This window comes from Trichosurus vulpecula, chromosome 1 (assembly GCF_011100635.1).
Source record: "Trichosurus vulpecula isolate mTriVul1 chromosome 1, mTriVul1.pri, whole genome shotgun sequence".
In the NCBI taxonomy this organism is placed as follows: Eukaryota; Metazoa; Chordata; class Mammalia; order Diprotodontia; family Phalangeridae; genus Trichosurus; species Trichosurus vulpecula.
Genome location: NC_050573.1, coordinates 154,360,840 through 154,375,333, shown reverse-complemented (window position 1 = coordinate 154,375,333; position 14,494 = coordinate 154,360,840). Strand labels below are relative to the sequence as shown.

General features: G+C 40.3%; 1 protein-coding gene and 1 pseudogene across 1 annotated transcript in view; one reads left to right on the top strand and one right to left on the bottom strand.

The window, feature by feature from the left end:
• Positions 1 to 14,494, top strand: part of TMEM67 (transmembrane protein 67) — a 91,675-nt gene that overhangs the window by 58,469 nt on the left and 18,712 nt on the right. Inside the window, exons 19-20 of the mRNA XM_036741992.1 lie at positions 9,688 to 9,787; positions 9,870 to 10,009. Coding sequence (XP_036597887.1) covers positions 9,688 to 9,787; positions 9,870 to 10,009 — 240 coding nt within the window. The remainder of the gene's footprint in view (positions 1 to 9,687; positions 9,788 to 9,869; positions 10,010 to 14,494) is intronic.
• LOC118854986 lies at positions 213 to 4,901 on the bottom strand (annotated as a pseudogene).

Sequence of the window (14,494 nt, the reverse complement as noted above, 5' to 3'; positions counted from 1 at the left end):
TGGGATACAGATCTAGTAGTGGCATTTCTGGGCCAAAGGGAATGCATGGTTTTATAGCCCTTTGTGCATAGTTCCAAATTGCTCTCTAGAATGGGCAAATCAGTTCCCAACTGCATCAACAATGCATTAACTTTTAAAAAATAACTATAATTGAATATTACAGCAAAAAAATAGTAGTGAGTATGTTAAGAGAACTTTAGTTCTTCACTCATTCACTGTTGTTTATAAAAGTCAGCATTAAAATGAAGAGTATTCATTGGCTTCCATTGAGGGGTTTGACACTGAACCCCACCTCTGGGATGATGCTCATCATCCTCATAAGCTTCTCTGTTAGAGATGGGCCAAAGTCTGCTAGTTCTACCTGATCCATTGCTTCAGTCTCTTCTACTTCCTTTCTTTCATGCAGTAATTTTTCCAATAAAGATAGCTTATCTGATGAAAGAAAGCCATTCTCTGGGAAGTTTACCTTAAATTCAATGATTAGAATTCCTTTCTCATAAGGTTGGCAATAAATTGGCATGCCTTCATTCAGTACACAATTTTAACGACCTGACCAAGGTGAGAAGTAATGACTGTAGTTCTACTATAAGAGCTGATATTGGCTTCTGAAAGCTACACAATGCTTCAATCAGCTGGATATCCATACACAAGAAAATGTCCTCATTGTGTGCTATAAATATACCATTATCCTTCTGATTCAAAACAGTGATAATATCTCCTGGCTGAAGTCCTGGCTCCTGGTCTCCTTCATCATGAAATGCTATCTTTTGACCATCTTTCTTTCTTTTTTTTTTTCTTACCCTAACATCTTTACTTCATTTGATGATCCTCCCAGTCACTCAAGTTCGCAAACTCAAGGATATCATTGACTCCTCCATCTCTCTCACCCACTAAGCTTCCAATTTCTTTTTGATTTTTACCTGTACCATGTGTCTTTTTTTTAATTTAATATATTTAGTTTTCAGCATTGATTTTCATAAGAGTTTGAATTACACATTTTCTCCCCATTTCTACCCTCCACCCCACTCCAAAATGGCATATATTCTGGTTGCCCTGTTCCCCAGTCAGACCTCCCTTCTGTCACCCCACTCCCCTCCCATTCCCTTTTCCCTTCCTTTCTTGTAGGGCAAGATAAATTTCTACACCCCATTGCCTGTGTATCTTATTTTCTAGTTGCATGCAAAAACTTTTTTTTTGTTTTTGAACATCTGTTCCAAATTCTCTCCCCTCTTCCCTTCTCACCCACCCTCTCTAAGAAGTCAAGCAATTCACCGTAGGCCACATGCGTATCATTATGTATAACCCTTCCACAATACTCATGTTGTGAAAGACTAACTATATTTTGCTCCTTCCTGTCCTATCCCCCTTTATTGAATTTTCTCCCTTGACCCTGTCCCCTTTTGAAAGTGTTTGTTTTTGATTACCTCCACCCCCATCTGCCCTCCCTTCTATCATCCCCCCCTTTTTTTTATCTTCTTCCTCCTTTTTTCCTGTGGGGTAAGATACCCAATTGAGTATGTATGGTATTCCCTCCTCAGGTCAAATGTGATGAGAGCAAGATTCACTCATTCCCCCTTACCTGCCTTCTCTTCTCTTCCTGCAGAACTGCTTTTTCTTGCCACATTTATGCGAGATAGTTTATCCCATTCTATCTCTCCCTATCTCCCTCTGTCAATATATTCCTCTCTCATCCCTTAATTTGATTTTATTTCTTTTAGATATCTTCCCTTCATTTTTAGCTCACCCTGTGCCCGCTCTCTCTCTCTCTATATATATATATATACACATACATATGTACATACATACATACTCACATATATATATATATACATAAACATATAAATATATATGCATATTCCCTTCAGCTACCCTAATACTGAGGTCTCATGAATCATACACATCATCTTTCCCTGTAGGAATGTAAACAAAACAGTTCAACTTTAGTAAGTCCCTTGCAATTTCTTTTTCTTGTTCTTTTTCTTGATTACCTTTTCATTCTTCTCTTGATTCTTGTGTTTGAAAGTCAAATTTTCTATTCAGCTCTGGTCTTTTCACTGAGAAAGCTTGAAAGTCCTCTATTTTATTGAAAGTCCATATTTTGCCTTGGAGCATGATACTCAGTTTTGCTGGGTAGGTGATTCTAGGTTTTAATCCTAGCTCCATTGACCTCCGGAATGTTGTATTCCAAGCCCTTTGATCTCTTAATGTAGAAGCTGCCAGATCTTGGGTTATTCTGATTGGGTTTCCACAATACTCAAATTGTTTCTTTCTGGCTGCTTGAAGTATTTTCTCCTTAATCTGGGAGCTCTGGAATTTGGCGACAATATTCCTAGGAGATTTCTTTTTGGGATCTATTTGAGGAGGCAATCTGTGGATTCTTTCAATTTCTATTTTGCCCTGTGGCTCTAGAATATCAGGGCAGTTCTCCTTGATAATTTCTTCAAAGATGATATCTAGGCTCTTTTTTTGATCATGCCTTTCAGGTAGTCCAATAATTTTTAAATTATGTCTCCTGGATCTATTTTCCAGGTCAGTGGTTTTTCCAATGAGATATTTGACATTGTCTTCCATTTTTTCATTCCTTTGGTTCTGTTTTATAATATCTTGATTTCTCATAAAGTCACTAGCTTCCACTTGCTCCAATCTAATTTTTAAGGTAGTATTTTCTTCAGTGGTCTTTTGGACCTTCTTTTCCATTTGGCTAATTCTGCCTTTCAAAGTATTCTTCTCCTCATTGGCTTTTTGGAGCTCTTTTGCCATTTGAGTTAGTCTGTTTTTTAAGGTGTTGTTTTCTTCAGTATATTTTTCAGTATTTTTTGGGTCTCCTTTAGCAAGTCATTGACTTGTTTTTCATGGTTTTCTTGCATCATTCTCATTTCTCTTCCCAATTTTTCCTCTACTTCTCTAACTTACTTTTCCAAATCCTTTTTGAGCTCTTCCATGGCCTGAGACCAGTTCATGTTTTTCTTGGAGGCTTTTGTTGTAGGCTCTTTGACTTTGTTGACTTCTTCTGGCTGTATGTTTTGATCTTCTTTGTCACCAAAGAAAGATTCCAAAGTCTTCGACTGAATCTGGGTACATTTTCACTGCCTGGCCATGTTCCCAGCCAACTTACTTGTCCCTTGAGTTTTTCAGTGGGGTATGATTGCTTGTAGAGTAATGAGAACTATGTTCCATGCTTGGGGGGATGCGCCAGTTCTGCCACCCCAGCCCTCCTCCTTCCCCAAGAACCCCCAACCTGGACTGGACTTAGATCTTCAGCAGGCTCTTCACTCTTGCTCTAATCCGCCACTTAATTCCTCCCACCAGGTGGGCCTGGGGCTGGAAGCAACTGCAGCTGTAGTTCTGTAGCTGCACCACCTCCCCTGCCCCGGGGGCGGTGGCCCAACTGCGAACTCCTTCCACTCCCGCAGCTTTTCCCACTAACCTTCTCTGTTGTCTTTGGTGTTTGTGGGTTGAGAAGTCTGGTAGCTGCTGCAGCTCACTGATTCAGGGCGCTAGGGCACGTTCCGCCTGGCTCCTGGTCTGGTTGGTCTGCACCGCCCATGCTGGGCTCTGTTCCACTCCGCTCCGCTCCCAGCTCCATACGGGATAGACCTTACCCAGAGACCATCCTGGCTGTCCTGGGCTAGAGCCCTGCTTCCCTCTGCTATTTTGTGGGTTCTGCAGTTCTTCTCTGTTGTCTTTGGTGTTTGTGGGTTGAGAAGTCTGGCAACTGCCACAGCTCACTGATTCAGGGCGCTAAGGGCCTGCTCCGCCCTGCTCCTGGTCTGGTTGGTCCACGCCACCCACGCTGGGCACTGCTCCACTCTGCTCCGCTCTCAGCTCTGTGAGCGAAAGACCTCACCCAGCAACCATCCAGGCTGTCCTGGGCTGGAGCCCTGCTTCCCTCTGCTATTTTGTGGGTTCTGCAGTTCTTCTCTGTTGTCTTTGGTGTTTGTGGGTTGAGAAGTCTGGAAATTGCCACAGCTCACTGATTCAGGGCGCTAGGGCCTGCTCCGCCCTGCTCCTGGTCTGGTTGGTCCACGCCGCCCATGCTGGGCACTGCTCCACTCTGCTCCGCTCCCAGCTCCGTGAGCAAAAGACCTCACCCAGCAACCATCCAGGCTGTCCTGGGCTGGAGCCCTGCTTCCCTCTGCTATTTTGTGGGTTCTGCAGTTCTAGAATTGGTTCAGAGCCATTTTTTATAGGTTTTTGGAGGGACTTGGTGGGGAGCTCACGCTAGTCCCTGCTTTCCAGCCGCCATCTTGGCTGCGCCCCTTCTGACCATCTTTCATGCCCTTGTCAATACAAATCTTCAGAATCTTTTTCTCTTGAACAATTTTCCTCCCATTGCAACTTTTACATCTATCTTTAGGATTGATTTGTTTCCCATGCCTTTGGCGTTCCATGCAAATTGATTGAATTTGCTGAACCATTCCAGGTCGTGTCTGATGAATTCTTATTTGTATTTTATTACCCCTACAATTTGGACAGCATTCTACAGCTACTTTCTTACACTCCCATCATTCACAGTTATGACAAATTACATTCATTTGCAAAGTCAGTTTTCTTGTCACACCATTATATAAATCTTCTAAGATCACCAATAACCGATGAATAGCATTTTACCTCTCTGTTCCCTTTTCATTCTTCTGCCTCACCCGAAAAACATATCAAAGATATCATTGGAGATTTAAAGCCACCACTGTAACCACCCTCTTTAAGGGCTTGTTCTCCACTTTTGTCATATAAGTCTCTTTTCATTGCATCAGAAAGCACTTCATAACCTTGAGAAATCTGTCTGAACTTTCTCCTTCATTTGGATTCTTGTCTGGGAGATGTTTCAAGACTAGTTTTCTATATGCCTTTTTTTAGTTCTTGGGAGCAATTAATTTTACCCCCAACACATGATAAGTCATCTCCCATAGAACTGTTTTCTAAAGCTGGGGAATGATGCCTGTTTTCCCTGGGATAAAATACTAACTCTGCTGGCATTTAAATCTTGTAACAATTTGGTTCTACTATACGTTTTCAGACTTACTTCATGTAATTCCCTCCCCAACACTCACTATTTGGGCCAAACTAGCCTATTTGCTGCTTCTCAAACAATTCCATAAATTTTATCTTTGTACAGGCTACCACCGTGCCTAGAATGTACTCCCCTTCAACTGTTTTTTTATAATGTTTAGCTTCCTTTAATACTCACTTTTATGGTGCATCTTTATATATGAAACCTTTTCTGAGCTCTCCTTGTCCTCCCTCCCCTATTAATGGTCTCCCCTTCTTTAACTCTTACTTTGTATTTATTTATCCATAAACATGTTATAGGGGTACCTTAGAGTGTAAATGTCTTGAGGGTAGGGAGTTCTGTTTTCACCTTTTTATATCCAAACCTACTGCAGTACTTGTACTTTTTTTTTGGTCCATGCCCAAGGGATTTCCCAGCTGAGGAAACTACATCTGCCAGTACAGATCCCTGGCTGTTCTTCACTTTAGGGTCTTAGCTGTCTGAGGCATTGATAGGTTAAATGACTTGCCTAGAGTCACATAGCTATTTTATATCAGAGGTAATATTTGAACCTAGGTTGTTTTGATGTAATTAAGGGGTGCTCTGCACTCTATTCACTATGTCATGAAGCTTCTTTCTATAGAGTTCTATTAATTCAGTAAAATTAGCAATTTGTATGCAAAAGGAACTTAAATGCTTTTTTAGTCAAATTGGATTTCTTGATGGATTTCAATTACGCATAAATAACTTTCAGTATATTACCTCAACCAGTGTATGTATTTTAAGCTTTTAAACTACAATTGTGAAATAAACCCACACAAAAGTCCTATTCTCATGCCCCATCCTGATGTGGAGGTGACCTTAGGTTATTGAAGGTTATATTTACCTGGTGTGAGATCTGAAGGTTTCTAGTTGGCTGGTATACCTGGTCACAGATTTTGTTTACTGCCTAAGGACCAGCTTATTTACATAGAGAATGTCTGGCTTATAACCAGAAGGTTGGCCGGAAGTTGATGAATATTTTGGTCATTGCAACCTATGAAACAAAATATAAAAACAGCCCTTGGACCCCTGAAGTCTCCAGTTGGACAGTAGCAATGATAGAGTGGTGAAAAAAGAGGACAGAAGGTGCTAAGAATCACAGTTTCTAGAGAGTCTAAAAAACAATTTAACTTTTGGTACTTTTTGAGTAGTCTCTGACCGGCAACTGAGTTGGCAGACTTTAAGAATTGAACGTATTTATATTAACACTCTTGCTGTAAATTAAACTCGAAAACATAAGGCAACTGCAGCTAAAAAGGATGGCTTTCATGTTGTCCTCAGAAAGAGAAATAAAGATTTTATAGGAATTAGCTTCCTAATATATCCAGAGAATACAAGAAATATCATTACCCAGGATATTTTGTCTTCTTTCTAAAGACATTTCCCAAATATAGACATTTCCAAATGCCTATCCTCTTCTCTGCTTATTCTTTTCCTTTCTTTCAGTTATCTCTTCTCTGTGGATGATTATCAAATCCAAATCTTCATTTCTAGTTCTGACTTCTTTTTCCTCTGGAATCAAATTTCCAACTATCTTACTGAATACCTCTTTTTGGATATCCTATTATACCTCCAGCTCACCTTGTCCAAAGCCAAATCCATCTTCTTTCCTCGCAGTCAGTCTTGCATTCTGTTTTTAAATTCCTCATCTCTGTTAATGGTGTCCTTACTCCTCTAGCTGTCCAATTTTAAAAAATCTTTCATCTTTACTGCCTGCTTTTTGGTCTCTTCTCTCACTTAGTCACTGCCATCATAATACTTGTCCTACCATACAACTCTGATCATATGATTCCCTCACTCAAAACCCTCCACTGATTCAGATTACTAACCAAATAAAGTCCGAACTCCTAGGTATGGCATCCTCCAATCTATCCCTAGTGTAGTCTTATCTGTCATTTCTCCTTCTCTCCACCCTTTGCTCTCACCAAACCAAGCTACTTATGTTTCCTGAAAATGTTCTGTGCTTCTTACCTCTATGGCTTTACTCATGTCTTATCTATTTAAAAGGTCCTAAATCCCTACTTCCTCCATCCTCTTGCCCCAGTATCTCTGCACATATATACTCACCTATCAAGTCCAACCCAAATAAATCCTGCACCACCTTCTCCTCATTTCTTCAGTTGGAAGTGAGCTTTCTATCTTTTGCGCTTCCCTAGCATTTTTTATAAAAATCTCTCTCATAGCACTTAACCACATTCAGCCTTACATTACAGTTATTTTTGTTGTTTATTGTCTAGTCATTTCTGATTCTTTGTGATCCCTTGTGTGTAAGGTGGCATGGATCCAATTTGGTACAGGCAGCCAGGCCAGGATCCTAGCCATAAACACCAGCACTGTGCTTGTGCTGTGCTGATAAGCTTGGCCCATAAACATCCCCACTGTGCTTGCTCTGTGCTGACACATCATTATATAACTACAGTTAATGTAAACTTACGAGCTTATTGTGGGCATGATACCTTCTTTGCTTACTACTCTATAAATCAAATGAGCACTGGTCAGTAAGGGCAGAATGCTGTGGATGCTGTAGGGGTGGATGGATGCCCCCTCCCCACCCTCTGTCTTGACCTGCTGTCATGGAGAATAAAGTAATATGACCCCCTTATCTGTGGGCTCCACTGTCATTCATAGTTTGCCCAGATCCAGAGTGAACCCGCTGGGAGCTGAGGAGCTCCTGTCTAACACTGCCTAGGAGGTTTTAATGGCAAAGATACTGGAGTAGTTTGCCATTTACTTCTCCAGTGGATTAAGGCAAACAGAGGTTAAATGACTTGCCCAGGGTCATACAGTTAGTGAGGGTCTGAGGCTGGATTTTAACTCAGGTCTCCCTGACTCCAGGTCCAGTGCTGCATCCATTGAGCCACCTAGGTGCCTCTTAGTTATTTTTTAAAATACCTTATATCTCCTACTGGGTTGCAAGCTCCTTTAGGGCCAGGGCTTTATCTTATTTTTCTTGCTGTCTCCCTTAGTAGATGCTTAATAAATACTTACTGAATTGAATTTAATTGTATGCAAAAGGATAGTAAAGGGATACTTACCTGTTATCACAGAGAGTTAGGCAGGCAACTTGTGTTCCATTACTCAAATGAGATAATGTTCAAAAATCAGCTTGAAAAATCTATTGAGCTGTTGTTATTAATAGTGTACATATCAGCTAAAATAATAATTATTCTTCTTTCCTCCCTATCCCCCTCAGTCCTACATTCATATGACGGGGTAAAGGGGAGAATTATTAGCAACTGAGCAAGATAGTCTGTATTGGTTCATGTCCTGTTCTACCTGTCTCTGCCCAGATGCATAATCAGGAGAGTTAAAAACTTGACTTCACTTTAATGGTGAAGTCAGGCTTTGGGATGGGAGTCTAGTGAAGGGTGGCCATTTGCTGTCAGTACCTCCAGTGTCATGAGGCAAGACTTGTCAACATGGAGCTCCATTCAAAACTACCAGAGATCAGCCAGTGACCTTGGGAGTGTAAGGAAGGCATGCCCAGTGGAAAGTCCATTCTAGAGGTAGTATGTATCTTAGAGGAAGTCTTGCAAAGCTAAAGCCCGCTTCAAATTTAAACTCACAGGTGAACAATATGGGAGATGTCCATGACAGAGTTTAGTGAATCATGCAGCCTTGGAAGCTGTGCTTTCCTCATTTCTTGACTCACCATTTCAGTCACCCATCTCTATTTAATTTGATGAGCTGCTTTTATATTTGTGATGTACTTTGCAAACCAAGAAGCACTGTATGTATGCTAACTATCACTGTCATCATCATTGTTATTACTACTGTTAATTATTATGATGGTGAACATCTGGATGTTCTGAGATTCAGAGAATCCATCTAATCTAAATTCAGTTCAACAAATACTCACTGAAAGCTACATATAAAGCATTTAGCCTTTCATCTTCTTTGAGAATGGAGTGATTAGCTGCTGTTGAGTTTCCAAAGCCCATTCTTATCCATCGCTATTTTAAACTGCATCCCTTATCAAATACAGAACTGTTCCAGCCTACATATAAACTGTGCTAGTGGCTTTAACTTCTTTATGTTGAGTGATGGATTATCCTCCTTTATCCCTTCACTTTTTAAAGTAGGAAGAGAAAAAATCAGTCATTATATGACTATATATAAACTTCCATTGATTCTCAGCTTTATGAAGTTCCCAGAATATAATCTTGTTAAAAATCACTTTTGGTTGTTATATGTAATTATAGTATTTTCATGTTATCAACAGAATAGAATTAATTTTTTTAATGCATGCAACATATGCGTCCCAGCTTGGAGCTGCATTTGGAGTTAGTTAAGGACATGAATTCCAGTTCTACCTCTGACACTGCCTAGACCAGTGGTGTCAAAATAGTCCTTTCAGTCATATATTGATTTAGAAAACCACATAGTAACATTATCTGTGTTCTTTTGTATTATTTCCCAATTACATTTTAAGGTGGCACTAGGTACTGCTGCAGGTGGTTTGACATCTCTGACCTAGAAAATTTACATTGGTCTAGAAAAATGCCCTCAGTGTCCCTCCCATCTCTCTACTAATATAAGTTATAGAGCAGCTGCAGATCCACTTCTATTAGTAGAGGGAGTTTCCTAAATCAGGGAAACCACAAGAGTTAACTTTAATGTCCATAATTTGTGTATATGTTTTATTCTATTCTCAGACTCTGCAATTTTTGCACAAGCTTGTATCCCAGGTTACTATAGATATCTTTCTTATCGACTGGGAGAGACCCAAAGGCAAAGTTCTTAAAGCTGTTGAAGGTAATTTAAACAACGATTTGTGCTCGTTCATTCAAAGTGTAGAAATGTTGGCTTTATCCTTTGTTTTATCTTTCATAACCAGGTGAAGGAGGCCTACGAAGTGCTGCTGTTCCTGTGAGCATTTGGAGGACATATTTTGTAGCAAACGAGTGGAATGAAATTCAGACTGTGAGAAAAATTAATCCCCTCCTGCAAGTGCTTACTGTTCTCTTCTTTTTGGAGGTACTTATAGAAACTGATAAAAAGTCATGCTGTATGTTGTGCCTAATGTTAGCTTAATTGAGTTGTATATAAATGTTAACATTTTAAATTTATAACAAGAATGCTTAGTGATCATCATTGTCCTGTAAGTGTGGCATAAAGCAATGGAGACATCTTGTATTTAGGGTTCTATTCTTTGCCATCACAGAATCATTGAGGGTGGGAGCTCCAGTCAGGTAGTTCTCTGTCTTGTAACAAACGAATGACCACTGCTTCCTCTCCTAATCTCTGTGATACATAGTTGCCAGCAGTAGAGACAATACTCCCTTTGCCCTGCTGCCATTTCTTATTGCAAGATCCCTATCCTCCTCAGCCCTGCCTCTCCTGAGTTCCTGTACTGTCCCACCTTCCTCTTCCATTGTGGGCTGTGGAATCTCTGCTCTTATTAACAGACTTCCTTCATATTCCTCTCACCCTCCTTCCATCTTGCACACACAGAAACCTAGCTTTCTTCAGAAGACCCTAGAGCACTGGACATATCCTCTCTAGTATTGAGTGTACCTCTTCTCCGTAACATGGAGGGAGGGTAGAGCAGGAAGAATAGGCATCCTCCTTTGCTTTCCACTGTTGTCACTCAGCAACCTCTCTTCCTTTTAAGTTTACTCCATCCGTCTTTGTCAGCTGGTTCAAATCGTCATTGTAGGCATGTACTAGTGTCCAAATCATTTTTATTCTTTTCTCAAGGAGTTTAGCACCTGGCTCACAGTGTTCCTTTCCACCTTAGCTCTTGTCTTTATACTTAAAACCACAGAAAAAACCTCAACAACATACATACATACATACACATACATATATATACACACACACATAAATATATATTTCACTATTCCCTTAAACGCTCTGGCCTCTTAATTCATTTACTGAACTCTTCATCTCCTACTTCCTATATATCTCCTCTATTTGACCATAGCCCTCTGTCCTTCTAAGTCTCCTTGTGCCTCATTTCTTCTAAATCTATTCTTGGTCATTTTCCTATTCTAGTTTTTCCTCCCCTCCTTTCTATCCTAATTTACCTCCTCTCTTCTGCCTTACTTTCCTCTCTTAGAAATCTCAACCCTATAGTTGATCACTTCAACCATATACTGTTCTCTACTCTTGAATGCCTTGCCCTCTTAATCTGGCACAAAATCTTGCCTTGCAAAACACGAACCATAAATTGAACTCCACTGGAGAAAGATTTACAAGTGTGTTGAATGGATCCCTTACAAATTCATGTTGTTTGGTCCCACTCTGTTGCCGTATGACAGTGTTTTTATGTTTCCCCAGTTGACTCTCACTCTCTGTAATTGCTGCTGTTCCTGTGAGCATTTGGAGGACATATTTTGTAGCAAACGAGTGGAATGAAATTCAGACTGTAAGAAAAATTAATCCCCTCTTGCAAGTGCTTACTGTTCCATTCTCAAAGAAGATGAAAGGCTAAATGCTTTATATGTAGCTTTCAGTGAAACATTTGCAACTTTTACAACCTTGAATTGGACTCCAGGAATATCACCAACAGCATGACCTTTTCGACCAAATCCAGCAACCAAAACTTCATCATTTTCCTCAATAAAGTTCAAGCAGCCATCATTGGGAACAAAGGCAGTGATTTCTTTGCTGTTCTTAATCAGCTGGACTCACACACTTCCTGATGGCAGAATTGGGCTGCTTGGCTTCCACACCAACTTTTTCCAAGACAATCCCTTTGGCATGAGATGCTCCTCCAAATGGGTTAGCCTTCAAGGCAGTGCCCAAATGAACTTTCTTGTATTGTCATGCCACTTTTGGTCTCTCCTGTGGCTTTGGAGTTTTCTAGCAGTACGAAGACCACGGGCACTTACCCATGCTGCCACCGTCCGGGCCGAGAGAAAAGAGAGAGCCTTGCCTCCTACTTTACTGACGATATAGAGACCATATGTCTAGGTTTCCTCTCAACCCATGCCTCAGAATCCTTCAACACCAACCCCTATTCTCTCCTTTCTCCAGTTTCTGATGAAAAAGTTGACCCCAGTAAGGCAAATTCCTCTGTTTATGCTCTGATCTGATCAACTCCCATAGTTTGACCCTTCTGTCGTCACCACCCCACTCCCCATCTTCAGTCTCTCTCTGCACTGACTACTTTTCTGCTATTTATGAACAAGTCCAGGTCTTTCCCATTCTTTCAAAAAAACCAAAAAGTCAAACCAGCTTGACCTTCCATCTCCTGATCCTATAATAATAATAATAGTAATAGTAGTAGTAACGTAATCCTATAATCCTCCTTTTCACTGCAAAACTTAGAAAAGGCTATTTTTTCTTTTTCTTTTATTTTTTCCCCACTCATTTCTTAATTCTTTGCAGTCTGGTTCCCAGTCTCGACACTCAACTGAAGCTGCATTTTCCAAGGTTACCAACCTTCTATTAATTGCCAAATCCAATGACCTTTAGCTTTCCGACTGCTTCAGGATTTGACAGTGTTGACTGCCCCAACTTCTTTTCCTTGGATCTTGGTAACACCTCCCTCTCCTGCTTCTCCTCCTACTTGGCAGACCAGTTTTTCTTAAAGCCCTCTCTCATTGATTTCATCAATTCTCATAGGTTCGCTTATCACCTGTCTGCAGATGACTCCCAGATTTATATATGCAACCCTAATCTTTCTTCTGAGTTCTAGTCCCATATTACCAAAGTAATTTTTGGTATTGGGCCACTGTTTACTTATACCCACTATATGTCTTTCTGTTGTCCTTTGGAGTTGTAATTTTGATTCTTCTGAGGTTATGGTATCATGATTTATAGCCATATAGCATCATTGACTGAGTATTATTGTTTAAAGAGATGGGCTTTTGTTTTGGTATCATCAAGCCCTCAACACCATTTTCCTAATGCAATCCAACCTGTTTTTCTTTTCCTGCTCCATTCTGGGCCCAATAAATCAACAAATATTTATTAAATACCTACTATGTGCCAAGCACTGTGCTAGGCACTAGGGATACAAGTACTAGTAATGAAATAATCCTTACTCTCAAAGAGCTTACATTCTAATGTGGGAAACAGCAAGTACATATAAAATATACACATACATAATATAAAGATAAAAGTGAATAAATAATATACAGATTAATTAAATACCAAGTAGTTTGGGAGGGAGAGCACTCTCATTGGGGGTCTGAGGAAGGGTTTCAAGCAGAAGATGATGTGCAAACTGTGTCCTGAAGGAGAAGGGGACTCTTTGAGATGGAAGTAATGAGGGAACATGTTCTAGGCACATGCATGGAAAGCCAAACAAAGACAAAAATGAAACATTTTCTTTCTCTAAAGATCTTACATTCTGCCAGGGGAGACAACATGAATGTATATATGTGTATTTAAAAGCAAATACAAGGTAATTTTTGGAGTTGAGGGGAGGCACCATGTGTTTATGGGTAAGAAGGAGTCAGGAAGAGTGACAGTGGTGCTTGCACTGAACTTTGAAAGAAACCAGGGATTCTAAGATGGGGAAGAGGGGGTATACTAGGGACAGCTGGTGCAGAAACGTGGAGACAGGAGATGGGATTTTGTCTGTGAGGAACAGGAAGGCTAGTTTGGTTGGATAATGGAAGGAACAAGAAAAAGTAGGTTGAATAAACCTGGAAAGGCAGTTTGGAGCCTGGGCTTTAAATGCTGAAGAGGAGAATTTGTATTTGGTTATAGAGTAGGGGAGTCACATGGTCACTCATATGCTTAAGAAACATCACTTTGCAGGTGCATAGATGATAGATTAAAGAAGGGGAAAGACTTGAACCATTTAATAGACTATTGTAATAGTCCACATAAGAGGACCGTTTTAGTAGTCCTTGAACTAGGATGCTGGCCATGTGAGTAAAGAAGGGGATAGATGTGAGCGATGTGGTAGGGGAATCAGTAAGAGTTGGAAATTGATGAAATATGTTGGGATGAGTTGCAAACCTAGCTAACTGTGAGGGATGACAGTGCTCTCATAGAATGAGGGGAGGGTTTTGAGAAATATGTAATTAATTCGATTTTGGATGTGTTGAGGTTTATCTATGGGACATCCAGTTTGGAATATACAATAGGCTTTTGGTGATAGAGTGGAAATAATGCTGGATCTGAAGTCAGAAGACCTGGGCTCAAATCCCACTTCTAGTACTTCGTACCTGTGAGATCTTGGACAAGTTATTTATCCTTAATGGGCCTGTAAAATGAGGAGGTTGGACCAAATGACCTCTGAGGGCCTTCTGGTTTTATATCTATGATCCTACAGTCTTCTGATATAGGACTAGAACTCAGGAGAGAGTCTATGCTTGGATATACACATCTGGGAATTATATGCATAGATGTTCTTTGTTTATATGCAGCCCCTGTCTAAGATATGTGTGTGTTAGAGTGGGACAGAAATAGAGAGGGAGGAGTAGACTAACTCACAGGACTGAATATTTAACTGTGATTTATCCATGTTGTTTTCAAGGGTGAGTGGTTAGATTGCTCTGT